We start from the raw sequence: 26,888 nt of genomic DNA, 5'->3' as shown, positions 1-26,888 counted from the left end.
TGTTCAGATGTTCATGAATCATCCATCATCGACGTCCTTCCCTGCCAAAATATTGGGTTCTCATGTCTTTGAATTTGATTGGGAAGGACGTTGGCAGACGAACTACTCGGTTGCTTTCTGCTCTAATTATTAAATATAAGGGTCTGTTCGGTAATCATTTTAGTTTTCGGTTTTTAATTTTTTAATTTTAAAATTTTAAATAATTTTTTTGCAGTAAATCGTTTTATTTTGAGAAATCTTGGTGAAACGACGATTTTATAAAATTTATTTGATGAAATGACGATATGGATCAAATAGTGATGATAAATCAATAAAATCTTGACAAGTTATTATTGTAGCAGTTGGAATTTGTATTTTCACCATTTGAGTCAATTTCTCATGTCGACGTTGGGGTCAAATTTGTTGAATTAAAAAAAAAATGTAGTTTTGTTTTCCGCTTGTGAGTTATGAAGAGTAGGTATGGCATTATTGAGTTTTCACCATTCATTTCTGACACATTCCGTCCCGAAGGAGGGCATGTTGATTATGTCACGTCAGCACGCCTTGATTCTAGGATTGGGATGTGTCAATTTCAATCACCCAATTTCACCATAAATTTTTCTGTATGTTGTGAACACGGTACCGCACATCAAGTGTCATATTATAATTAGTTGGAAATTTTGTTTTCCAAGTTTCCAAATTCCAACTAATTGTATTATTACACTTGTGTACCAAGTCGTGTTTCTGACACATAATTTCTCCAATTTCACATCAATATTACCTTTGCACTGCTATGTGTGCTGTTTTTTGATATTTTGCAACATGTCAGATACAAACAATGTAGAAAATTCAAATTTCGAACCTTAAATGCAAAAGGGAACTCTTATTTAAGTCATTCAACCCCACGAGGTTATTATTATTATTTTTTAAAATTTGATGATTTGATGTCAATGGAGTTTTTGAACCAAAAGGGAAAAATCTCAATGGAGTTAACAAGTTTTGGTGAAAAGTCTTAATCAAGTTCTTTCGAAGGGTGTGTTTGTGAATGATTGATGACTCAATTATTCAATACTGAATATCGAAATAATTACCTAACGTTTGAAAACTAGACATCTAGTAAGTTATCAGGGACTTTACCAACATTAAGTGATGACGTTACTAGCATTAAATGATGAGGTGGACAAATACTAAAGTTGATTTTCACTATCGACATCTTTGGTGTTCTAATTTGTCAAATTGCCCCATTTTAGGCAAGTTAAACAACAAATTTGCTTAGCTAAATGACGTCAATTTGGAAATTCAAATCACCATAGATGACTTGAAAGTTAAAACACGCTTAATATTTGTCCATGTCATCACTGAATGTTAGTGAACCTAATATATGTCCATTCTTTAAAACTTTAGGTAGTTATTAAGAATGTTTTAATATGTTAGGACCAATTTGGAATCACTCCTAAAGGTTGGGTGGTTATCCGGACTTAACCTGAATTTTAATATATAACTAGTTGTTGTGGCCTATTTGAGAGAGAGGGTGCAACAGAGAGAGATGTATAAAGGCTTGAGGAATCCTGTAATGCTATTCCTTATGCCTAGTTTATAGTAATAAGAAGAAAATAACTTGTTCTGTAAGTAAAATAAAGTTTAATAGGAATGATGTTCAGATTTCTGAAGATTCTTAACTTATAATTTACACAATTACACATTGTTAAATATTAATTATAACAATAATTGTATGTTTTTAATTAATATTTTTTGTTTCTTCTGCACGAAATATACAATCAGTTACATCGCAAATTTTGTGCATATGAGGCTCATTGTGTGTGAAAGCACTAAAATTGAAGAGAAAATGTCAAATCATTTTGTATTCTTGTTCTTGAAATGAAAGATTAAAACTTTGGGGAACTTTAACGAAAAATATTAAGTACTGTTTATTTTAACGAAAAATCATATTTTTACAGTAAAAAGTTAATCATGATGTTATTCATTTTATTCTTTATTTTGTTTTTATCGTTAAAATTCAAAAATTTTGAACTATTTTCATTAGTTTTCTTTTAAAACTTTATTTTATGAAGCTAAAATTTTAGAAGCATTGTGTAGTAGTAGAAATTATCCAGATGGGACCCATGAAAGGCACAATAATTTAATACAAAGCCATGGTGGGAGCTGGGAACATGGGCTGTGATCCCAAATGCCCAGCCTTGACTGTGACCCGAGTTTCTTTTGTACCTTCTAATTGTTTTTTCTTTATTTTATTTTATTTTTTATTTGATTTGAGATATGTTATGCAAGTCAGAGAGAGAGAGAGAGAGAGAGAGGGAGGGAGGGAGGAAGAGGAGAGAGAGATTGCGTGGAGAATGGAGATAATCAAATGAATCCAGCATCACCAACCTCAGATTCCAAGGGCAGATCAAGGAAAATTGAAATAAAAAATTGAGGTGATTATTTCTCTAACCAATAATTAATTAGTAAATATGATGCTGCCCTTTCAAGTGCAATGGATTTGCAGTGTAGTGTTTCATGAACAAGTTTCCTGCTTTACAGGTCTCAGAGGCAAAGCAAGGAACTTGAGAGGAAGGCCACCTCCCCCCCCCCCTCTCTCTCTCTCTCTCTCTCTCTGGACCCATGACCTTCTTGCCTTGCTTGCTCTCATCATTTGCAAGAGATGCTTCCGCTCAGTTGCAGCTCACTTGGACCTTTCACTGGTGAAACTCATGTATTTCTACTTCTTTTTTATTTTGCAATGCATATCTTATTGGTTTGATAACGGAGTATACGATGAAAAACCGAGCGCAGTTACGTTTTAGGATTCATACAGTCTAGCCGATCCCACTTAGTAGAAGTGGCGTTGTAGAATTCATACAACCGAGCCGATCCAACTCAGTGGGATAAGACTTGGTGGTGGGTTGTTATATCTTATTGGTTTGCTATTGCTGTGAACAAGTAACTGAAGAATTGGTTTTTTTTTTTTTTTTTTGGGGTGCAAAAGAACTGTTACTGAAGTCAATTGGATTTCTTGGTGCATGTTGAAAATTTAATCATGGGCTTTTACTTTTCAATGCAAGTAATGGGGTTTTCTAATCCTAATTGGGTTTTTAGTGAGATAGAGAAATGATTTTCACGCGCTATTTTCTTCCTCTGCACATTTATGTTTAATTTAATGCGGGTTTGCGGTAAAAGTGTGTAGAAATCATTTCTCGGAGATTTGAGCTAATGAGTTTGTTTAATATTGTACTGATATTTTGAGTCCACCCAACAGTGCAAGAACATCTTTTGAGCTTGTTTTAGTAGATAGAATTAGAAAAAAAAAAAGGAAGAAGCACAAACTTTCTGATTACTGAAAAGTGCTTTTGATTTTGTAGTCTTTTGGGGTCCCTTTTGTCTATATGCTTTTACAAATTATTTTATGCGGTATAGTTTTAATCCAGGTAAGCCACTCTGGAAATATACAATATTTATAGGGAGAAGTGTTTGTTGAGATATGTTTATTGTTTTGTTGGAGTCCACTGTCTGATCAGTAATGGTGACAAACAACCCAGGAATCTGGTGCTTTTGCTTCCAATGGTAGCAATTACTCATGACTACTGACCTGTGCTGAAGAGCAAAAGGAGGATAAAAGCCGGTGGAGGGGAGAAGAAGCATGTGGGGTTTGCTTTGCTAGGTCAGTCTTTCACTGAAATCCAGGGGATTCTTTAAATTCTGTGTTTTTCATTTCGGTTTTGAGTACATCTCTGTTTAACTGATCTTGCAGTACCAGGCACGAGTAACGCGCGTGTTGTCACATAACTTGTGTGGTAGAAGGTGAATGCTGTTTGGTGTGGTTGATGCTTCAGGATCTCCATTGAAGCATTGCTCTTTCCGAGCTACACTTTTACTCCGCTATAAGCTTCGCTCTGTGGTTTTGAGCTGCGAACAATCATAAGTTCTTTCTGTAAGTTCAACTACAATTTATGAAACTCGTTGATGAAACGGTTTATTTCTGTATTCTAGTACTGCACTAAGTGAGATGTTTATATCTTATTAGAAATTATAGTCGATTATTTTTCCTCTTCTCTGACACAAAACCGAGCGCAATGGCGTTCTAGGATTCATATAGCCGACCCCACTTGGTGGGAAAAGGTTTTGTTGTTGTTGTTGTTATTTTTCCTCTTCTCAAAATGGATTTTTGCGAATGCTTAGATTTTCAGTTTCCCGATCAAATTCTAATATTTTGTTTTCCGGTTTTATGTTTTCCCAGACAAAAGGAAGAAAGTTTGTGAGTAATGGAAGAGAAAGTGGTCTCCAATTCAAATTTATTTGTCTGTGAAGATAAGAGTGATAGTTTGTATCCTATGTATTTTGGTGTGTCGTGTGCATTCTTTGCTCTGCGGCTCCTGTCAATGCCTGAAATGCAAGATGAGAGGTTGTCTGAAGTGCGGGAGAAAATGCTTCGAGGAAGTGCGCAACTGTTGGGATTGCTTGTATGGAGGGTTCAGAAAGAAGGAAGAAGTGTGCAAGATTCCGCACTTCTCCATAAACTTGAGGATGCAGAAAAAGAGATCAGAGAGTTGAAGAGACTGAGGCATGAAGATGCAAAAGCCAACGAGAAAGTCGTGAGCATCTTTGCTGCACAGGAGCAGAGCTGGTTGAATGAACGAAAGAAACTGCGGCAGCATATTGGGATGCTAATAAATGCATTTAAGGTTCGTGAGAAAAAGGAGGATGAAGCAATTTCTGCAATGAATGATAAAATGAAGGATGTGAAGCTTTTGGTGCAATCTAAGGATAAGGCAATGGGGGATTTGGAGCAGAAGTTGAAAGAATTGGAAGAGAAGCTAACAAAGGCTGAAAGTGTAGCGGAAGAATTGAGAGAAAGTGCTAAGCGTGCAGCCCAAGAACATTCTTCTGAGCTTTTGAAGCACAAAACTGCATTTTTGGAGGTTGTTTCAAGCCAACGGCAGCTTGGTGCTGATATGGGTCGAGCACTTAGGCAAGTTGAAGCTACTAAGCGAGAGTTGAATGTCGTCTTAGATCAAAAGGAGGAGTCGGTTTTGATGGTTCAGAAAATATCTGCCGAGATTGTAAAGATGCATACAGATTTGGAACAGAAAGACAAGATTTTGTCAGCGATGTTTAGAAAATCCAAGTTAGACACAACAGAAAAGCACATGCTTCTAAAGGAGATTAAATTATCAAAGGCGAAGAGGAAGCAAGCTGAGCTTGAAACAGAACGATGGAAGGTAGTCTCCTCGGAGTCTAGACATGAGAGGCATTCGTTGAGAAGTATGTTGCAGAAAGCGAATTCTAGGTTTGAAATTGTTTTAAACGAAAGAGGGGTGAATTCCAGTGCAACGGGTACATCTCATTTACAAAATGGAAAGACAAGACCACAGCCAATCAATGCTCTTCTTGGCTATGAACATTCTGAATTTAGAGACGATTCTGATGGGTACTCATTTGAGGCAAAGGACCTAGGTGAGAATGAATTATTAATTATCCTTTTGATTTAACATTTATGGTTTCTCCGCTTAACCACTTTCGGTTTCTTGATTTGACCTTGTTCTATGATTGATCGCAGTTGATATAAAGCAGGTGGAAGGTTGGGTTCGCTCCGAAGCAGAGAGGTATGCAGCGCTAATTGAGCAAAGGCATCACCTAGAAATGGATGCTTTTGTTGAACAATTGAGACTTAAAGATGAGAAATTAGAAACTTATCGATGGCGTTTGATGAGCATGGAATTAGAATCTAAGCGGCTAGAGTCTCATGTTGAGGGACTGAACAAAGATATATCGCATCTCAGACACGATAATATGAAATTGGAAGCCTTGTTATTGGAGCGGGAAGATGAACTAACTTCCCTAAAAGAGCAGTTTGCATCACAGTCACGGTTTCTAAACTGCCAGACGAACAACTTAAATATCATAAGCACGAAAGTGAAGACAGAAGATCCAAAAAAAAAGACAAGTTCGGTGGAACCATGCGAAGAGGAAGGCGGTAAGAAAGAAGAGGAAACTCCATCTTCTAGCCAGTTCAATGCTGCAACTGTGAAGTCTCCTGACAAAGAGTTTGAAGGTGAGAAGGATACTTCCCACGAGGGTACAAGTCAAGCGGGAAGTGCGAGTCCAGTAGAAGTTGACGGTGCTGATAAGTTAGCATCACCAAGCCAGGCCTCAAGTTCAAATACTTCGCCGTGGAGGATGGATCTTCAAGCTCTTGGTGTTTCTTACAAGATCAAGAGGCTGAAGCAGCAGCTTATTATGCTTGAAAGGTTTTCAGGAAAGCAAGAAGCCGGTGAAGATCATACCGAAAGCAATGATGATGGGCAAAGTGGGATTAAAGGTTTTCTCATGCTGATGTTGTTGCTGAATAAGCAAGTTGGCCGGTATCAGTCCCTCCAAGGGAAGGTTGATGACCTCTGCCAACGGATGGTAAGCTTCGATTCTTAATCTTGTTAGTGAATTTTCAGCAAGAATACGACCTTCACAACAGTTTCCTACAAAAAAAACTATACCATCTATTTGTAATTCTATGAAAATTTAGGATCTAACGGTGACCAAAAAGGTCGAAAACTGAAGTTAATATTGAAACTAGCACATTGTTACTAGCTTCACTATACAATAATGACACGTAATATGTTTTTGAATTCCTTATGATTTTCAGCATGACAATGATCTCGATCTAAATGGTACACATGGAGATTCAAATACTGCAAGAACGAAGGACAAGATAAAGACACTAGAGCGCCATCTTGACGAAACGTTTCAGCTGCAGAGATATATGGTTGCAACGGGGCAGAAACTAATGGAAATCCAACCCAAGATTGCTTCTGGACTCGTTGGGGTTGCGGAAGAGCTAGAGACGTGTGCAAGCTTCGACATGAAGCGCTTCACCGATTTCATTAGAACTCTCTTCCAGGAAGTTCAAAGAGGTCTGGAAGTTCGGATAGCGCGAATCATTGGAGATCTTGAGGGGACCTTGGCTCGTGATGGGATGATACATTTGAGGAGGTAGTGATGAAAAAACGCAAGGAGTTCGATCAATAACGGTAGTTTCGACTGATTTATATACTCAGATTTGTATAGAGAGCTATAGGCAAATAACATATATAATTTTAATGCAAAGGAATGCCAAGAACTTAACTTTCATGTACTATACTTTTGATTGAGCAAATCATCTCTGCATGTCAAGCTTTTGATGAATAAAAGGGTGATGAACACGTAGGATTATTACCAGTGGTGGAGTCAGCATTTTAGAGTACGAGGGGCTCAAATGTCTCAATCCGAAACGCTCTCCTGATCCTACAAAAATTACTCTGCAATGTGGTAAGCAATTGACCAACATTGTTTAGATCTGGTATCGTGTCGTCCTCATCATCCTCTTCGTTAAACCTAAATCTCAAGCCGATCTAACTTTCTTCCTCACCCTCTCTCCCTCTCTCCCTCTCTCCCTCCACTGATCTCCAGACCAAAGCCCTCCTCAAAGCTCACTTTCTTCCTCACCCTCTCTCCCTCTCTCCCTCTCTCCCTCCACTGATCTCCAGACCAAAGCCCTCCTCAAAGCTCACAAGCAATGAATTGTCTAAACTCCATAGGAGCTCAACCCTGATGAAAGAAATTAAATCATAAACGTCGGGTTGGGGTTTTGAGCTTACGGAAAACCTTGAACGAATTTGTAAACTGAGGTCAAAAGCTCAATGTGGGAGCTCCAAAAGGAGCTTTGGGATGAACTTATTAGGGTTTCAATCCCATGTTCTTTTTCCTGGACGGAAAAGGAAAGGCTCACAGCTCTGAGTCACTGATAGAAATTAGAGAGGCGGCCATTAATGGGTGGGATGGGGCTTGGGGGATGTCTCAGTCAGGTTGAATGGCTCAACATCTGCAGGTGTTCCCAATTTGCCCTACAGTTATGAATTGGGGTGGTTGCGTTGGGGCTCTGCTGATTAAAAACTTTGGTCATCGACCTTTCTTGTGAAGCAGAAGGTTGCTTTCTTGTCAATTAGGTGCTATTATTGCTATCTCTCTCTCTCTCTCTGTTGAATTGTATTCCTCATCAAAAGCATTTTGAACACCACGGGTGGCTATCAAAGACAAATTTCAAGTTCGTATTTCAAACGGCACTTCTTAAATTTGATTTTCGACGTTGGTGGACACACGATGGTGGCTAGAGAAGCCTGAAATGTCCATATGAGTTTTCTCAACCCTCATAATAATGGATTACCATGACGATGCCATTAACTAATGCTTTTTTAAAAAACAAAATATATATATATATATGCATATTATTTTTCTGTTCCAAAATAGTAAGCACACGTTCTTCTTCTTGTTGTTTTGTCGTTTAGGGAGCCAATGATTTGAGTAGCTAGGTATAGAAACCTCCACCTTAAGTAAACATTTGATCATAAAACTAGTGTCCAAATGTATTTTTTTTATAAATTTTTTAATTTTATTTCGTGGACATAACTTATTTATTTATTCAAGCGATATTCTAATTTAATTTAATTATAAAAAGGAGAATTCGAACATAAAAACATAATGTGAGCACATTGTTATACCATCTTAATTACGTTCATGTCTGCAAAATAAAATAAACAATTTAATAAGGGGTGTGCTATCCACACACCTTATTTTACTTCTCACACACCTTTTTAATTTTCGACAGTCAGATCGGATGAATTGAAGAAAATCAACGGACATAAATTATCAAGGGATGTGTGAGAAGTAAAATGAGATGTGTGGATATCACACCCCTTTAATAAAATGAAGCACTAGAAGCATCCTTGCCTCCTTGGACAATTGGAAAAAGAAAAATGAAACTAAAGACCTAATGGGCAGGTAGTGGATACAGCTATGTATTTAAAAGTCTAAAGTCCAACACTTTCATACCAAGAAAAAAGAGATCATGTGTAATTGTCACTCTATCATGGCTACTTGGCATTTTAGAGTTGGAAGGGAATTTGCCAAGTTATATTGCACGCTTGTCGACAGATGCCAATAATTTTCGAAGGAGTATGTCAACTTATGTCAATAACTTTTGAGTGAGTATGACGACATATGCAAACTTATGTCGAGTGAGAATGTCTAAAGATGCTCATAGCAATTAGCAAAGCATACAAAGAGATGAGGCTAACATCTACCCTGCCCAATGTCGATAGAGGTAATTTGTCGAACAGTTGGAGTGTAGCTTTCAAAGGCATTTCATGTTTTATAAGGGTAACACAAGTTCTTCCATGAAGAATTTATAAGTTTGGCGGTCAGCTGACCCACCTTATCCCACGGTGGATCGGCCTCTGTCGCTAACACTGCTCATTTGTTTAGCTTTTGTATATTGATTGTATCAAGGATGAATCGAAAGACAAAAACAAGAGAACGAGTGGAGAAAAAGAACACGAGAGTTCGTAAATCATTGTGCCTAAGTGTTGAGAGAGGAATGGGACTTTATTTGGGGCCCTAAGCCTTCTTTAAAAACTTGTTACTTGAACTTGACAGCCAGCCAGTAAGAAGTTATTTATTTTCCTCAACCAATATTAATGCAGAAACAATTGACCAAATACATTGGCAATGTTTTTGTTACGTGTTTTACCCTAACTTTCTACACTGCCACTGTATAATATGTCGGTAGGAGTGTATAAATAAGGAGCAGATAAAGGGAGTTTTAACGAAAAGTTCGCAGTACTGTTCACTTTAACGAAAAATTACATTTTTACACTAAAAAGTTAAACTTGGTACTATTCATTTTACCCTTTATTTTGTCTTTATCATTAAAACTCAAAGTTTTCAAGCTATTTTCATTAGTTTTCCTGCATATGATTAAATGCAGTCGTTCTAGCAAAAGCCTCATGCATACTGATTAGCAAGTACGACTTATATCATATGTCATATAAGTCATATATCTCTCGTAATCTCATGTTACCATCCCGTTAATCATGTGACTCCACTGATATATATACTATTCTTCCGCTAATACAAATAATTTTCGGTATTAACGCAGTCATTGTAGCAAAAATCTCATAAATCCTGATCTGTGAGTATGAGTACAACTGATCATATGTCGTATATCTCTCTCGTAGTCTCATATCATTATCTTGCTTATCATGTGATTACACTAACATACATATTATTTTTCCGCTAATAAACAATAATTTTCAGTATTGTTTCTTTTCTTCTTTTTATTTCTTTTTCGTTTCTCCCCCCCCCCCCACATTTTAGAAAATGAAGTTCCATGGCATGCACATGTGCCACTTTTGTGCAACTTTTGACTGGTTAAAGCTTGTAAGAATGTCGATAAAGAGCTCTCTATCTTCCAAATATTTCAAATTTCATGTCACAAAACTTACTAAAAAGGAGAAGAGAATAATAATTCCCACTCAAATTTGTTCAATTTAAAATTTTAGCACCATTTTTTTCATTTTGTTTTGTGTGTGACAAAGAAAGTGGAAGGAGAAGATTCCAAGGAAAAGTTGTTTAAACATATGTGCCGCAGTTAGCTGGCTCTTTTAATCTGTGTTGTAGAGAGATTTTTCAGTGTATTCGAAACACGTGACAAACATTACATGTCATTATATAATTTGAATAACATATAAAAAAAATTTCCTTCAATTATATAACGACATGTGGTGTTTCGCCTAGTATTCCGAACACACTTAAAAATCTCTTGAATGTTGTGCACTTGTGTGTCCTAAAACTTCGATCTTTACAAATTCTACCATTTGCCATCATAACCATCCCATCGTTTTACTTTCTCCGCATCCGAGTTTATACATTGATATGTTTACTTAGAACGAAAAATGCGAGTTTTTTTATTAATTTTGAATTTGATATACACAAGTTTCGAATACAAGATTTAAGAGAAATACTACTCAAATTTAATGTCTTTAATCATTTTTCTCATCTAAGTCCATATACAAACATGTTTTTTGAGTACATTGATATTTTTACATTATTTAATATATAAATTATTAATATTTTATTATGATCTAGGTGACCGGAGATGACGAGGAGTCTATCGGGAGTGGTTGTTGAGCATGACGAGGACGAGAGAGGATAGTCTTAGTTAGTCCCATGGTTATTGGGGGGTCTCACTAATACCTCTTAGTGAAGGGTTTTGTCCATGCTAGTCCCATTTAGTCTCATTAATGTTAGTCCCAGCATGGAACAAACACAGTATTGGACTAACAGCTAGTCCAATCCAGTCCCACTTAGTGAGGGCAAACAAACGCCCCCTGATATGCTTACTTAGAACGAAAAATGCAAGTTTTTAATTAATTTTGAATTTGATATACACAAGTTTCGAATACAAGATTTAAGAGAATTACCACTCAAATTTAATGTCTTTAATCATTTTTCTCATCTGAGTCCATATACAAACATATTTTTTGAGTTACATTAAGATGAGAGAGAATTCGGCAAAACTACATAATGTGCAGCTTTCAAACTATAGTACATTGATATTTTTACATTAAGAGGAGGGAGAATTCGCCATCCACGAGGTTCGAACTTAAGATCTCTCACTTTCAAATGAAAAGAAATACTATCAGACTATAGTACTAGGTAATTATACACCAACATGTTTACTTACATGAAACGATGTAATACGCGTGTTTAGAAAAATCAAAGGTTAAAGTTATAATTTACACGTTAACTAAGACTTTTTCAACGACCCAATTGACGGACCACAATTGAATTAATGGTCGTTATCCACGTCAGTCTAAAACACCATGAGTTTCCATGGTGGGACCCTAAACCTCATTGACTAAAGGGCATTTAGGTCTTTTCATAACAGCAGGAACTGGCATTTTCTCGTGAAGAAGAAGCGCCAGGAGCGTTTGCTCTCTGCCCCTCACAACAATTCACCTTCCTCCACCGCCTCCGACTCCCTCTCTCTCTCTCTCTATATATATATATACATACATATAAACTCACACATCCCATCTCACCAACCGACTAGAAACGAAGTCCACTCTGTTTTTTTGAGAATCCTCTGCTTTCACTGTTTTTCGGAAGAGAGTTTTGGGAAATTGTTCTGAGAGAGAATCGATAAGAGGAATCAATGGCGTCGGAAGCAAGCATAACACCGAAGCTGTCGCTGTTCTCGCTTCCTTCCCAGCGGCCGGAGCCGCCGGGGATTTTAACACCACCGCTCCAAACCACCGCCTCGGTTCCATTCAAGTGGGAGGAAGCTCCAGGAAAGCCGAGGGACTGCGGCGGCAGCGCAGAATCCAAACCCAAGTGCGCGAGATCCTTGGAGTTGCCTCCGAGGTTGCTGAGCGAAGCGGCCAAAATTACCAACACGCCCTCCCCGACCACCGTGTTGGACGGGCCTGACGTCGGGCGGACTATGTCGTTTTCGTTCACAGATGGGAGCCCTGATGCTTTTGGGAGTAAGAGGTTGAGCAAGGAGAGTTGTAGGAGCGTCGGCGGTGGCGGTTTTGGGTCTATGAGGTGGGCAAGTTTCAGGAAGAACAAGGAGGTTGTTGACCACGGCGGTTTTGACTCTTTGCCTCCGGCTAGTGGTGGCGGTGAAACGAAGGTGAAGGTCACAAGAGTTCGGAGGAGAGCTAGCTTCTTGAATGCTTCCAACACAAGGTCAAGTATGTGGGTAAGTACTAAGTAACCAAATCTCAATTATTTACTAGCTCCCCTAACGCTCAATTAGCAAATTTAATTAAGTTTTTGCTTGAAATTTGTATTAAGGAGGATTAATAATCAACCAAAAATGATGTAATTTTATATAATAATATTAGAAATTTTAGCTAAACCGGACGAGTCATATTTAAGTATTGAAAATTTTAGGTCAAAATATGTCATATTCACCTACTATAATAAGCATCATAAGATCGTCTAGTGATTTGAGACGAATTCTAGATTTGCATGGCGTGTTTTGGTTCGATTCTTATTAATGGTGAATCACACGATGATCGTTAGAAGAAAGCTGAAGTGCCTGCGTCTTTCTAACTTTTGAAAGAGTAGATTACCATGACAAAACCATCATCTGATTTTTTTATATAAATAATAATAATTATCACTATGTGGGCAAAATATTTGATGCCACACTCTTTATTTGATTTTTAATTTCTTCACAAGACTTTAAAATTGCTTGTCAAATGTTGGCATTGTGAGCTTTATCTTCCCATTTTCTGCTAAATTAATACCACTAATAATCATTGGACTTCTCTTGGATACCAAATGTGATTATTTTATGATCAGTTTCTTTTTTTTATTTGTTTAATTGATTACAACATAATCATATTTGGTATCTTCTAATCAGTTACCTAATGTGATTATTTGTGACATAATTTTTCAACTCATAAGTATTTAATTAGTATTTTGCCAAATAAATAGTTAATTAGTATTAATTTTGTTATCATTGCAGGCAAGCATTTACAAAAGCCTTAAGCAGGTGGTCCCCGTTCCATGGAGACGCAGGCAAGAAAAACTTAGAAATATGGCCTCCTAAAGTCTTCCAACCGTTGGATCAACCCCATCTGACGCTCCATTTCCTACTTGTTGAAGAATATGTGTAAATATATCAGAAAATTAAAAATAGTTTAATTAGTCTAAAATTCATGAGCTTCAATATTAAAAGGAAATCCCCTTCCACCAAATTCACCTAGTTCGGGATCCGAGCAGTTGAAATTTGATCTAACGGCTACAATTGTTTTAACTTTTAAAAGGGTCTTCTGTTTGTAGTCGTTGAATTAAATTGCAACGGTCGAATCCCAAACTAGGTGGATTTGGTGGAAATGAATCCGAAGAGGATCCGTTTCTTTTTATAAACCCTCTATAATTTGTCAGTGTACCAACAAATTGCCCCCTTTATCTAAATTTCTGAGCATCTACTCTGATTCTTTTTTTTTGTTAGATTAATTAATTAACTTTTTCTTATCGTAAATTTCTTGTTATTTTAGGAGAGAAACTTCTCTAACGCTTCAGGTGATGAGAGAGAATGGTATACTGCAACAAGAGATGAGTAAGTTAAAGACTGCGATATCAATTTTAGGTAGGAAATTCAGTTCAAACTTAGGAATGAATGACATGATCAGACAAAAGCAACGGATTAGCGTATGGGGTGTGATATTCACACCATTTTTACTTCTCCCACACCTTTTTAGTTTTCGGCCGTTTAATCAGATGAATTCAAGAATATTAACGGACATAAATTAACAAGGGGTGTGTGAGAAGTAAAACGGATCTAGCGTGTATGTCATGCATCTTAAAAGGAAATGGTAAGTCCGTCACATCTAATGGTACAAAAACAGTCATAAACTCCAATAATATATGATAGAACTATGTGTTTTAGCAAGTGAATGAAATGCAAATGCTAGATCACAATATCAAGCAAGGAAACGGGTAATCGATGAAAATAGTTAGATACAAAGTTCAAGGTCACATCAACCTGACGAATCAAGCCTTCCGACGTTTTTGAATCGAAAATATACCAATCTCGCCAATTGTTCCGAAGATGTGAACTTCACCCTCTCAACACGTCCTATCCATATAACATGTCATGATTTCCTCATCTATTCTATAATTTTGTGCATATAAGGTAGCTAGACTAAATCATGGACCGGCAGAGCAGTCAAACACAAAGCCCTCTTCTTCTTGTAGTTGGTTTTGAAGCAAGCCTGCCTCAGCCTCTTGGCTCTCTCCGGCAACTCCTTGTCCGGCATCTGCTCTAGAAGCCTCCTGTGCTCCTCCAGCATCATCACATCATTCGTCAATCCCATCCCCTGCAATATTTCAATTTTCAACCGTCAATCCCTACATTACTAATTACGACTTTCCAAAAACAAAGATCATTGTCAATTAACCCTTTACTGTCATATTTGATGAAATTTCATTCATTGTGTAGTCAAATACTGGCACGTGACCAACACATTATTCACTCTTGAGGATAAAGTCGTGCTAATATTTGACGACAAAGTGAATAAAATTTCATAGAATCTAATAGTGAGGGGGTTAATTGATTGATTTCAAATAATCTTAACCTTATTTTCAAGTCATTCTCATCGCAATACATGTTTACTAATATGTAGGATATTTCGGAGATATTTCAAGACTTGGAAGATTGCTTTCAAACCCTCTTTTACTTTTTGATCCATAAACTAAGTAGTCACCCTGTGTCCTTTGTCAGAATTTAGAACAATAGTAATGGGCCTAACAATGAACTAAGTAGTCTCGCAATGACATCCTAAGTAGTCTTCGTTTATAGAAAAAAATTGAGAAAAACTCTTAATAGTATATCTCTCGTCACGTGATAAGAAATATATACCAACGTGAAACTATACTCCCATGGCACCAAAATTTTTCCCGTTTCGAGGGGAACCAGTAGCATGGGACAAAAATGACACTGAATATCATATGACAAGTTGACAACACATGAACATGCAAATACGTACCTTAACATTTTCAATGAGAGCATTCAAGCTCTTGATCTTTCTGTGCGGCCACCTCATGATGTTCAGTTCCCTGCACCTCCTCTTCAAAACCGTCAATCCCACCTTCAACTCCTTGGCCGCTTGAGTTATCGGCACGTCGAAATACTTCTGAATCTCGTCCAGTTCCAATGGAGTGGCACACCTCTTCTTGCAAAAACTCTCATTTTTTGTCCTGCTTCCCTCTTCATCTTTGCCCCAAATCTTCATCCCCCACTCGATCGTCCTCAAAACATCGTCCGAATCACCCGAAACACTGTTCGAACAGTCAACGGATTCCGCCATTGTTGTCAGGGGCTTTTCATCAACCACCTCGTAACCAAAAGTTGATGGAAAAGCAGCGTCGTCCAAAATGTAGTCCCAGATGCCTGAATCCTCAAAATCTTTTGAACCCATTTGTGGAAGCTGGTTGGAATTGCATCCCAATGGCAATGGCGGTGAATCGAAACCATTGAAATTTTCAAGGTGCAGACTGTCTAATGCAGCAGCACTGCAAAAGTAAAGTAACCCATGTACTAAAATTCATGTAAAAATCATAAAACATATACATACACAAACACACACACATATATATACAGCCTTCTTCAGTTCTTGAGATGTTTGAACAAATAAATGGAAGATTAAAAGGGAAAAAAAAGCAAGAAGTATAAATTTTTCGATCATCTTACTGTATGGAGGAGTTAAACTCATGTGGGTCGGTCTCAATTTTTGGAAACAGAAGTTGGTAGGAAATGGAATCTGCCATTGGAGAGTTTTGGAAAGCTTGGAGAACTATCAGAGAGAGTGGAGGAATTAAGCAGTATAAATTTGACTGGGTCGGGAAGGAGATTGATGGGATGAGAAAGTTCGTGCGGACGCTAAAAGGGGTTCCTGTGTGGCACTCACTACATCGGACATTTAATTTGTGAACAATTACCAATCACAAAAGGGGGCTGGACCAAGCCTTAATTATGATTTTAATGTTTAAGAAAATTGACTTGAATATGGTTTTAAAATTAATTTATCACCTCTCAAATGATGATGATGCTCACCAGTCACCATCCTATTTATTACTGTTAAATGAGTTTAAATTTCAAAATTTGTATAGTAGATAAAAACAAATTTAATAATTTGTTTAACAATAGTCAATGAGATACAAGACGAGAAAAGCATACACGGAAAATTCGTGTATTATTTGTTCTTTTATTTTTTGTCAAAATTCGAGTATTACTTATTCAAAAAATTTATTTTGTAGTATTTTTTTAATAATAGATAAAAAGAGGTGTGCTGTAAAGAAAATTACTTTTGCAAGATATGTATGTATACGTATAATGTATAAATATATTAATTATGTCACTTAGAATTACAGTCTAATAATATTCATCTTCACTTATAAGTGAAATATCTTAAGTTTGAATTCCGAAAATAACAATAGCATCAATGGGGATTGATCCGACACCAAGATGCATAGGCTTTTATGTTTTTCGCCACGTCATCTTCTTTTTAATCTTTTTTTAGGAATATTAGGGAGCTTTTTTTTTCATAGTTAAGAATAATGGTGAAAATAACGATTGATAGGATAACAATTTTAAATGTATGAACATGGCGCAAAAAAACAGAAAACTTGACTAGAGGATAGGATATGATAGGAGAGGAGGTTACTGAACGATTAACGATGTAGTGGACATAAATTCACATTAAAATTTGCTTAATTACAATTCTACGGTAACAGTGTGGGAATAATCATTTCACGCATTACTCTACTAAATATTCTCATCTCTTAATTAACTATGGTAATTTATGATTAAGAGGAAGAGAAATGCAGAGAAACTCTTTCAAAGTAGGAACTCTTTGCCACATCATGTTTTTTGTACGCGTTTTATAATGTTGGTACGAAAATTTAGGAAAATGAACTATGAGGTGGATCGAGAGTCCCTTAGCATTTCTCTAAGAGGAAAGCAGCAACTAGGGCAAGGGGCGACCATGTGCTACATAAAGGCTACACACAAAATAAGTGCAAAAGATTTGAATTTAGAGAGACCTTAAAAATCCCAATTTATCGGAGGCTTTTATTTCACTTCTAATTTTTCATTTAACCACTGCACTACACCCCCTCGTCTATGAAAATTTTCTTCCGCACCATTTTTAGTCACGAGTGAGCGGTTGAGATTCAACTAAATAAGCTATTATTAAGTCTCAACCTATACTTTTTCCAAATTAATGCACAGGTGAGCCTTGCTCCTCAATTAGACCTTGCCTTAAGTGATAGTGATACTCACCATTCTATTTATTAATGTTAAATGAGTTCAAATTTCAAGATCTGTGTAACAAGTATACACACTTTTAAAATTTAAACTCGTTAAATAGTAATAAATAAAGTCGTGAGCATTACTACAGCCCGAGGGTGGTGAGAAAAAATCACACAAATAAAAAGTGGCTCTCTACCATTATGCAGTTGCACTTTTCTACATTTTTATTAGTTAAACCGTTGCACGGTTACATTTTACAAGAGGACGAGCAAACATATAACTCAATCAAAACCTCTATATACCTACGATTATTGTTCTTCAGCAGTAAAATCAGGCTCCGCCGGCTTCTGAAGTAGCATGGCCGGTAGTCTCTCTGGCACCCTTGCCTTCCGTGTACCACTGCGCCGTAAAGTACGCAGTATATTAGCAGCAAAACGGGAGGCATAAATGGTGGCGCCTAGACTTGGGGAGCTGGCCTCGGCCTTGGCCAATGCATCTTGCAGCCTATTCTCCTCTTCCTGCAGAGACTCTTCTAGCTTCTTCTTCATATGGCGGCGCCACGCTGCTTGTATAAAAGTGGCTGCCCAAGTCCTCCACTGTTGTGAGTATAACCTGAATGTGTGCCGGAGCTGCTTGCTGTGGAGTCTCCTGAACTGAGAGGCTACAAACTTCAAGTCATCCGCTTTTAAAGCAAAGGCTTCAACTTCACTAAGGGCTTGGACAGTTCTGGTCGAGATGGGAAGATTAGCTGATGGGTGGGGATCAAGAGCCCATGTCAAAAGTTCTTCGCCGCAAAAGTCACCGGCCTTGAGATACTCTGAGTTGAAGAAACCGGTTCTTCCACCATTTGTGGTCATAGTCAATAGCCTGCCCCGCATAATAAAGAGCATTTCGTCGACTGGGTCTCCCTCCCGAACGATATAGCTTGCCTCTGTATACAGTACCGGCTTGAGACGGTCACACATTGCATCGAGCAGTTGTTCATCCATTTTCTCGAACATTGGCACCTTTAATGCAGTCAAGGAAAAAGAAAGAATCAATATCTAGCGGTTTGAAAGGCACACTAAGATGACAATAACATAATGGTGGAGAAACTCACTCTCATAAGCAGAGCCAAACAGAGATGGCGCTTTATGTCCCTTCTAAGATCCTTCGGAAGATTACATATCAAATTCTGTTCATCAACGCCTCTGGTTTCTTGCCATTTATATTGTTCGTACCGCCTGATGCGCTCTCTCAAATCATTGGGTAGCAAGCGGTGGGACATCCATTGTTCAGCATCTCTCCTTTTCACTCTCATTTCCTCCAATCTTGTGGTTGTAGACTGCAAATATGTCTGTTTCAACAATTTAAAGTTCATCAGGACCTCACGACAGAAATAGAAACGATACTTCAATCCTGCAAAAACTACATGCACAACACTAAGTACCAACCTGCATATTTCCGATGAGAAATGAAAATAGCACCAATCCAGCGATAGAAATGAAGATTGCAAAGCAGATTTCCCATACATATGTACTGGTTGCAAGGTTCTGACCAAGGGAACTGCAAAATGAGAATATCGAGAATCAATACCAAATAAAGATACTGGACCAAATATAAAATACTCCTTTTAAAAGTTAACTCTACTGAGATCACCGTCAGAAGACCCTAAGAATGCAGACTGAGACAAGTTGTATAGGCACACCTCAAATTCCGTAGGCCCCACCAAAAACAGTAAAAGAATTTCTGAGGAAAATCCGTGCTTGACTCAACAATACCAGATTGAAGGGCATCAAGGAATATTCCAAAATCGAACTTTAATTTGTCTTCATCTTGTATTGGGCAGGAAGAATTTAAGAATGTGGAAGCATTCCAGCTCGCGGTATCACAGTATAAATCCTTGCCCGAGCATATGGTTGCATTGTTCCCACATGCTGCTTTCCAGCACGTGGTTTCACGTTCTATAGAGACCAAGTACCAAAAGGCTCCCAGTACCTAAGAACAGCATATCACTTGAAAATCAGAAGATTTAAAAAATACGAGCAATTATATTGTAGCGGTGAATATCATGATCAAACTTACATGACTGGCAAGCATGTAAAGAAAAAGATTAAATGCAGCTCCTGCCCAAGCAGTTTCGGTAAGTATACCAGATGCCCTTGTGACTTCTCTATACAATGGATATATTCGTATAAACCTTGGAAGATACTGGAACAAAACCACAAACTTCAACAAATTCTTTGTATTCAACGTTCTTGAGCCTCCCAATTTGGGAATGAAAATTAGAATAACCACCTGGACATATTTCATAGTATTATTAGGGATCCAAAGTAGAATCAAAATACTGCACAAACATTCCAATCTAAACAAGACATCAGCTACAACTAACCACACTATAAGCCGAATTTAAAGTAGCAGATACGACATATGATTTAGTAATACTTGCAACACCAAGAGTATGCACAATATTGGGCAAAAATGATTACCCATCCTATGCGGAGAGAGCACAGATTGTGCATAAAGATACTCCTCAACCCGCCATATTAGATGGGTAACCAAACAATATATTAATGCACCTCATACAAACTAGGAAGGGTTAGCTTACTTGTGGGAGAGGCAGGACTGCAAGAATGTCAATTACGAAGTATGATGAGAGATACCTCCTTGCAATGGCCCAAGCATCTTGAACTAAAACACCTCTTCCAAACACTCGAGAAGAAGGAGCAATAAATCCAGTACGAAACTGGAAAATTATGTGAACAATATAAAATATATCTGTGAATGAACGCAAAACACTAGCTGTTATCTCCATCTTCCTGTCCAAACCAAGGCACTTGTTTGCATCATCAATCACCGGGATGTAAAAGAACAAGGGATCAAGGGAGACAGCAACAATACATGCCAATACAAATATCTTATTCCACTTCTGAAGGAATGGCCCTTGAGGATCAAGAATTCTACCACCAAAGCTGTTGGCGACAACACTGTCAATTGAATAAGATTTCCATGACTTTTTAATCAGCTCAGAACCAGATTCCAAGCGTCTTTGGAATTTGGCTGAGACCGAGTTAATCGTTCTTCTGAACTTCCCTGGTGGCATATCATCATCTGGAGAATATAATGGCTCAACATTTTTCTCTGCAGTGCAGTCCTGAAACCTGAAATAAGACGGTATGGATATTCCAATATAAATAACACATAAGGAGATTTCCAAGCGTCTAGGATTACATACAAAAGTTATAACATATTTCTGAAATGAAAGGGCAGGGACAGGGTGGTGTAATTATGTGCCAACGCTAGCAGCCTAGCAACAAACAAAGAGTTCAGATGAGGACGGAACCAGGGAAAGAAGTGAAATTAGCAACAGTAATGGCACATTATATCATCCCATTGACACTGTGATGTAAAAATTCAGGCAAGTACTTCGTAGTAGCAGGACAACGAAACATCCAAAAATCCAAACTTATTTGGTTCTGAAAGCGAGAAAAGTGTTATATAGTTGCAAACTAGTCAACACAACATGATATCATGTATGTAACGTTATAAGTAATAATTGTCAAACTAACCTGACGAACTTCTCTTGCTGAAAATTCATGACTACAGCTTGTTTTCGATAGAATCTCCACCGGAAATTCAACCTCCGAACGTTTCAACAACCCAAAGAACTCCCTCATGCACCTCCAAGTTCCCGAAATCAGTCCCTAGACAAAGATTCAAAGTGAAATGAAGTGAATTGAACACAAAAACTTCTATACTATGACAAGATGTTTCCTAAAATTACTCGCCTACGCGTTAATAAAAGGGGAAACTTTATTTGGGGTCCAAGAGCAATCACAAAGTGCTATTTGCCCCAATTCCAAATGCAGAAATTGCACTAACACTAAATATCCATACAAAAATATCTTCATTTGAGCAAATATCCCCCTAAATTTAGCATCCATTTGTTTTATACATCCATAAATTCATTGCTAACAACAAAACTTAATCAAAACATAAAAATTTGGTCAAAAATGGACCAACGGGACCTCTTCCATTCAAATTTTTGAACCAAAAATCAAATAATTCCAACAAATTAGATATTTTGGATTTCCAATTTCATATCCTATCGGGTAAAGATCAAAACCCAAAATTCAAAAACTAAAAATCCAATCTTTTGGGGAAAAACCATGTCACTGAAACCAAAGAAAAACCGAAAAAAAAAACAACTAAAAATATCAAATTGAAGAAAACCCAACAACAAAAACGGATGAAATATGTTAACTCACCAAGCAATAAAGTCCGAGAGCGACTAAGAGAAGAGATTATCCATGGCGGAAGAACCCAAACCGAAACTTCTCCTTGTGATTATCTCCAAGACCCAGGTAGCTTTTTGTGCTCGATATTCAATCAGTGACAGAGAGAGAGATTAGAGAAGAAGAAGAAGAAGAAGAAGAAGAAGAAGATTCGGGGAAATGCGCAGTGAGTCAGCGAGTCCCCGATTCGGCCTGCTCTCTCCTCGCCGAGGTTAAATTATAGATTTTTTTCACAGAAGCGTCCGGAGAGAGAGAGTCCAACAAAGTTAGCGACGACTGTAATTTTTTTTTTTTTGGTCAATTATTTTGACGACTGTGATTAGGCAAAGTAACAAAGTCTTCTGGCCTGGGTCCCACCCTCGTGAAATAAAAACAATTTAAAAAAAAAAAAATTTGTGCGCTCTCTCTCTCTGCAGTTATTACCCGATACGGTGCGTACGCTCGCCGATGAGAAAAAGTGAATTTGTGCTCGCGTGCTTCCCGGGTCTACGGCACCTTTTTGTCCTTTTTATTTGCAGTTTACCCCTTTTGTCTTTTTAGTTTTCCTTTTTACCCCTTTTGTCTTTTTAGTTTTCATTTTTACCCCATTTTATTAGTATTTTAAGTCCCACATGTAGAACATTACAAATTGGACCAACCAAAAAAAAAAAAAAAAAAAAAAGAAAAGCATTACAAATATATATTGTATTTTAAATCCCACTTGAAAAATATTGCGTGAGCAAGGAGGAGGATTAGTCGATATTAATCATATTACAGCATTTTTTGGTTGGAACTATCGGCAATGTGTCCAAGAGAAAATCACAACTCACTAACACGCCAACAAAAACTCAAAATTCGTGTTCTTGTTAAGAAAATTGTACTCTAATGTAACTATCGTAGTTAAACTCACATGTGCACAATAAAATTCTGATAATCTCGCTAAATATCATTTTACATATGATAAATAAATACATATACTAAAAAGTGCATTTTTGCTCACACTTAAAGTGAATCAATTGTTCTTAAATTACTAAAAATTTTGAAATTTATGTTTTAAAACTTAAATAAAACCAAACCGTTTGTTTGTTTTTTTTTTTTTTTTACAGATAATATTTAGGTACTCAATCGAGATCAATTATAAATTGGCAACCAAGGAGAGGGCGTACAAAGGGACTTGGATTCTCTGCCCTCCCAATTCGGTGCACTCCCTGTGCCCTCCTGTTTGTATGGTCACGGTTAAGTCACGTCAATATTTTATAATTTTTTTTTTGTCTTATTATTTTTATAAAAAATAATATAAAATATTGATATGGCTTAACCGTGACCACACAAAACAGGAAGGCACGGGAAGGGCACCGAAATGGGAGGGCAGAGAATCCAAGTCCCGTACAAAGAGACGCAAAAGTCCAAGTCATCAGAATTCGATTGGTTGACTCGTGAGGAGTGAAATTTCCTGGAAACTTCTTTGACAATGCTTGTGAGAGTTCGATCCATCCATGGCCATGGTTGCTTCTGTTGACTTGACAGACCTATCAACTTGCGCACTTTTTATGGTCGCCATTGCTTCACCATGAAATTTTTAAAATAATTGAAAACGTTTTTGTGGTATTGGCAAATGGTAATGGAGGTTCAATTTTTGGGTTCCGAAGCACTTAGAGATGTTTTATGCAAAAGAAGCACCAATTATGTATTTCTTGTAAAAATTACTTTAATTCACTTGCATTTTCATAAAGATTGGTCTCAAAAACATTTTTTTCACTAAAAGTAGTTTCGGTTATTTTAAAAGCAATTCCGTACAATCCCTATGCTTGCCATTTTGAAATTTTAGGGAAAAAGTTTAAAGCCAATTTCTGTTTGTAACATGTTGTATAACTCAGGCTACACAACTGCGAACCTGATGTCAACTTGTCAAAAAGAAAAATTTGCTGTCAAAAGTTGCGAGGAAATGAGATTTGAAGGAACAAGAAATGGAATTGCGGATGTATTTCCATTCACTTCCTCGGAAGTTTGAGGTGCGGATTTGACAATCTATGAAGCACAAACTGAAAGAAACATACACATTGACGTGGAGAATTTTCTTCACATTCTTCAAGTATTGACACTCAGAGAGAAGTGCCAATACTTCAAAACATGGACGAGCAACTATTGGATTCCATCTGCTTGCTCGAATTCCATCTGCAAACATCTCACACTGGTGCTGTACGCAAAGAACGACATCATTTTTCATGAGGGAGAGCTACTTGCTAAGAGCATCTCCAAGAGATATGTCAAATATAGTATGTCAAAATTTTATTTGATGACTGATGTGGCAAATTGAATACAAGTGCTAAATCTTCTTCTTTTCCAATGGATGTGTCAAATATTTATTTTATTATTTTATTAGGCCTAGAGTTACATTAACTATTAAAAAATAATCAAAATTAGTTTTAGTTTTTATTTTATTGGTTGTTAATGAGATCCATGCATTAAAAAATTAAATAAAATATATTTGACTCCTTCTTTGTTTGCTGTAAAAAAAAGCAGCTATAAAGTAAGGAGTCAAATGACTCACATGCCACATCATCATATATGGCATATCCATTGGAAAACACTTGAATGTCTTTTTAATCTTATTTGACATATTTGACATCTCCTTTGAAGATGGTATAAGATGCTCGATCTTCGTCATGGTAAGCTATTGAGTTACACCGCCTCATCTACTGCTAGGGTAAGATTTCTTGGCAAAAGTGACTTGTGCGGAGAAGAGGTTTTCGGTCGGGTGCTGATCAACCGTGCCGCCTTATCCAACTTCACGTTGCCAACTGAAACTGTCAATGCGCAAACAGAAGTTGAAGTGTGGTGTTCAAAACTTCAAAGGGTGCAGCAGTTGAAGACGGTAGTCTCTAAATTCTGGTGGCTTTAAACCAAAAGAGCTACGCCCCCACTCGAGCCTTAATACTAGCTGTAGCGTGGAGCAATGGAACCCAAAGGCAGCTTATGCTTTGCTAGCAGCTTGGCCTCGCCATAAAAACAAAGGTTAATTGGGTTTATTAGCCCTTTTACATATCCATCAACCAAAGATAGTCATGCTATAAAGATTCAGTATCTACTAACGCTCTCTAATAAAAGAGTAATGTTAAGGAGACCAAATTTCTAAACCAAATTTGCAAATCAAAAGAGATGTCATTAATAGGAAATAAGCACGTTAATCAATACTTAAGTAATAATTCAATTATTAACGTTCACATAATTTGATTTACAACATTTGTTTTAAAAATTTGGTCACCCTAACATTACTCTTGACAAAAATTGCTGCATTACTAACACAATAATGATAGATTATGGATGTAATATTGAAAGTATTTTTCTTAAAAGGACTAGTAGAGATTGCATTTTGAGAGCAAGGTTAAATTTGGTTATTAATTTATATATTATAAATTTTGTGAATTAATATTTAACATGTTATTCTCAAGTCGGGATTGACCAAAATAATATTTAACCGAGATTATTAATTATCGGATATTAAATTATTAAGATTATAATTTGTTTTAGTATATAGATGCTGATCATTTTTCTATGTGCTTTTATTTTAATGTTTTTGACTGTCTCCAACCCTTGGAGTCAAACTTAAAATTTTTAGCCCATAAAATATAGGTTTTAATCCATAAACAACTTTTCTGCTCCAAGTGACTCAAACCCTTCTGGCCTAAAATTTTAGCCTCAGATTATTAGATAATGAATTTAGGCTTTTTTTTAAATTAACTTTAAAAAAAAAATTATGTAGACTATCATGAATTAATTTTATGAGCATTTTAACCTTAAAATATTTGTATTCGATAAATATTGAAAAATCACTAAACCGATACCAAGCATAAAGCAACATCTTCCTCAAAGGTCCAATTACGACCTCTAATATGATCTTTTGCGGTCTTGAAAATTTGGAAATGGGAACAAATGGTTTTGGAAGATGGTAGAAAGAAAAATTGGAAGAATTGTAGGAGCAAAGTGAGTTTTGTGTGGATGTTTGAACAAATACATAGGTATTTATAGAGTTTTTGGGTGAATTTTGAGTTAAAATAAAAAAAATTCAATTATTTTAGCTGTTGGATTTGAATTTGGACCATTAAATCTTTTCTTTTTACCATTATATTTGATTATATTCGATCTCAGTCTTTGGATTCAATAGATATATAAATTAAAAATAAAATAAATTAAAGTGGACCGTTGGATCTCCAAGATCCATTTGAATTATGACCTTCAGATCACCAAAAGAGTGGTTGGGCTCGTGTCACGAGCCGACATCAGCCCGACATACCCACGTGGGTGGGCCAACGAAGCTGAGGTGGGCGGGGCAAGTGCGCGCGTGATGGGCCTTTGGCGCGTATGAGTTGGACGAGTCCAGTCCACTTCCCTTGTTCCACTCTCATATGTGAGCTCTACCACTAATTTTGGGCTAAATCTTAGGGAAATTTTGAGTTTTTTTTAGGTTTTAACACTTAACCCATTTTTAGAACAAGGGTTCAAAACAATGAGAGGGGAATAGAAAGGAAAATTTAGGACTTACTCCAAAGGTTGAAGTTGGTCTCAGAACAGACATTCAATTGTGGCATCACCACTGCTTAAGGGTGGGGATTAAAAAGCACTAGAATTGCAACCCACTAAAAGCAGAAGGAAAGGGAACTTTCCTCTTAATCCACCAAGTTTGAAGATCCAGACCATTAAAATTTGATCAAACTGCTAAAGTTATTTTAATTTTTAAAGTAAGTTTCTATTTATAACTGTTTAATCAAATTTCAATGATCAAACCCTGGACTTTGTGGCCTTTCCTTACTCCTAAAGTGGATGCATGAAAGGCGCCACGTTGGCGCCACTATTCACTGACAAGCAACAAAAAGCCTATCTCTCTCCTCTGGCTACTTCGGGAACTGTCTCACTAGATTTATCCACCACCTGAATCTCACTCACTCAGTCTCTCTCTCTCTCTCTCTTATTTTCTCTCTCTAGGATATTAATTCTATCAGGTTTTGAGAGTGAGAAGACTG

The 26,888-nt window shown here is 37.0% G+C and overlaps 4 protein-coding genes across 5 annotated transcripts; 2 read left to right on the top strand and 2 right to left on the bottom strand.

Annotated features, from left to right (window-relative positions):
* The first annotated feature begins 2,249 nt into the window (after positions 1-2,249).
* Positions 2,250-7,188, top strand: LOC126629285 (uncharacterized). Of its 2 annotated transcripts, none has more exons than XM_050299271.1 (7): positions 2,250-2,414; positions 2,521-2,681; positions 3,516-3,637; positions 3,728-3,907; positions 4,214-5,430; positions 5,534-6,384; positions 6,617-7,188. In XM_050299271.1, the coding sequence occupies exons 5-7, from the start codon at positions 4,239-4,241 to the stop codon at positions 6,965-6,967; spliced, it is 2,394 nt and encodes a 797-aa protein (XP_050155228.1). In that variant the 5' UTR covers positions 2,250-2,414; positions 2,521-2,681; positions 3,516-3,637; positions 3,728-3,907; positions 4,214-4,238; the 3' UTR covers positions 6,968-7,188. The 2 variants fall into 2 exon arrangements, with proteins under 2 accessions (XP_050155228.1, XP_050155227.1); XM_050299270.1 differs by having other exon boundaries at positions 2,521-2,692.
* Positions 7,189-11,776: 4,588 nt separating this feature from the next.
* Positions 11,777-13,790, top strand: LOC126630539 (uncharacterized protein At4g00950-like). The gene is made up of 2 exons (XM_050300654.1): positions 11,777-12,550; positions 13,325-13,790. Exons 1-2 carry the CDS (start codon positions 12,002-12,004, stop codon positions 13,406-13,408), a joined length of 633 nt encoding a protein of 210 aa, XP_050156611.1. The 5' UTR covers positions 11,777-12,001; the 3' UTR covers positions 13,409-13,790.
* Positions 13,791-14,264: 474 nt separating this feature from the next.
* Positions 14,265-16,370, bottom strand: LOC126630538 (protein RKD1). The gene is made up of 3 exons (XM_050300652.1): positions 16,055-16,370; positions 15,351-15,876; positions 14,265-14,681 (listed from the first exon to the last, which is right to left on the bottom strand). The coding sequence occupies exons 1-3, from the start codon at positions 16,129-16,131 to the stop codon at positions 14,502-14,504; spliced, it is 783 nt and encodes a 260-aa protein (XP_050156609.1). The 5' UTR covers positions 16,132-16,370; the 3' UTR covers positions 14,265-14,501.
* A 1,420-nt stretch (positions 16,371-17,790) lies between these two features.
* Positions 17,791-22,169, bottom strand: LOC126628738 (cyclic nucleotide-gated ion channel 1-like). Its single transcript, XM_050298526.1, has 8 exons — positions 21,862-22,169; positions 21,163-21,297; positions 20,202-20,754; positions 19,679-19,891; positions 19,302-19,591; positions 19,048-19,159; positions 18,714-18,950; positions 17,791-18,621 (listed from the first exon to the last, which is right to left on the bottom strand). Exons 2-8 carry the CDS (start codon positions 21,189-21,191, stop codon positions 17,923-17,925), a joined length of 2,133 nt encoding a protein of 710 aa, XP_050154483.1. The 5' UTR covers positions 21,192-21,297; positions 21,862-22,169; the 3' UTR covers positions 17,791-17,922.
* Between the last annotated feature and the right edge of the window lie 4,719 nt (positions 22,170-26,888).

Source organism: Malus sylvestris, chromosome 7 (assembly GCF_916048215.2).
Source record: "Malus sylvestris chromosome 7, drMalSylv7.2, whole genome shotgun sequence".
Classification (NCBI taxonomy): domain Eukaryota; kingdom Viridiplantae; phylum Streptophyta; class Magnoliopsida; order Rosales; family Rosaceae; genus Malus; species Malus sylvestris.
This window is presented reverse-complemented; position numbering and strand designations above follow the sequence as displayed.

What these genes read in the sequence shown, in the direction of transcription:
- LOC126630538 (XM_050300652.1), bottom strand. Translation starts at nt 16,131, where the DNA reads ATGGCAGATTCCATTTCCTACCAACTTCTGTTTCCAAAAATTGAGACC. An exon ending in GAGTTTAACTCCTCCATACA is followed by an intron (nt 15,877 to 16,054) that starts GTAAGATGATCG and finishes TTACTTTTGCAG; the next exon opens with TGCTGCTGCATTAGACAGTC. An exon ending in CTCTCATTGAAAATGTTAAG is followed by an intron (nt 14,682 to 15,350) that starts GTACGTATTTGC and finishes GAAATATTGCAG; the next exon opens with GGGATGGGATTGACGAATGA.
- LOC126628738 (XM_050298526.1), bottom strand. Translation starts at nt 21,191, where the DNA reads ATGAATTTTCAGCAAGAGAAGTTCGTCAG. An exon ending in TGGGGCCTACGGAATTTGAG is followed by an intron (nt 19,160 to 19,301) that starts GTGTGCCTATAC and finishes CTCATTTTGCAG; the next exon opens with TTCCCTTGGTCAGAACCTTG. An exon ending in TTCTCATCGGAAATATGCAG is followed by an intron (nt 18,951 to 19,047) that starts GTTGGTACTTAG and finishes TTGTTGAAACAG; the next exon opens with ACATATTTGCAGTCTACAAC.
- LOC126630539 (XM_050300654.1), top strand. Translation starts at nt 12,002, where the DNA reads ATGGCGTCGGAAGCAAGCATAACACCGAAGCTGTCGCTGTTCTCGCTT. An exon ending in ACACAAGGTCAAGTATGTGG is followed by an intron (nt 12,551 to 13,324) that starts GTAAGTACTAAG and finishes TTATCATTGCAG; the next exon opens with GCAAGCATTTACAAAAGCCT.
- LOC126629285 (XM_050299271.1), top strand. Translation starts at nt 4,239, where the DNA reads ATGGAAGAGAAAGTGGTCTCCAATTCAAATTTATTTGTCTGTGAAGAT. An exon ending in ATTTGAGGCAAAGGACCTAG is followed by an intron (nt 5,431 to 5,533) that starts GTGAGAATGAAT and finishes GATTGATCGCAG; the next exon opens with TTGATATAAAGCAGGTGGAA. An exon ending in ATGACCTCTGCCAACGGATG is followed by an intron (nt 6,385 to 6,616) that starts GTAAGCTTCGAT and finishes TATGATTTTCAG; the next exon opens with CATGACAATGATCTCGATCT.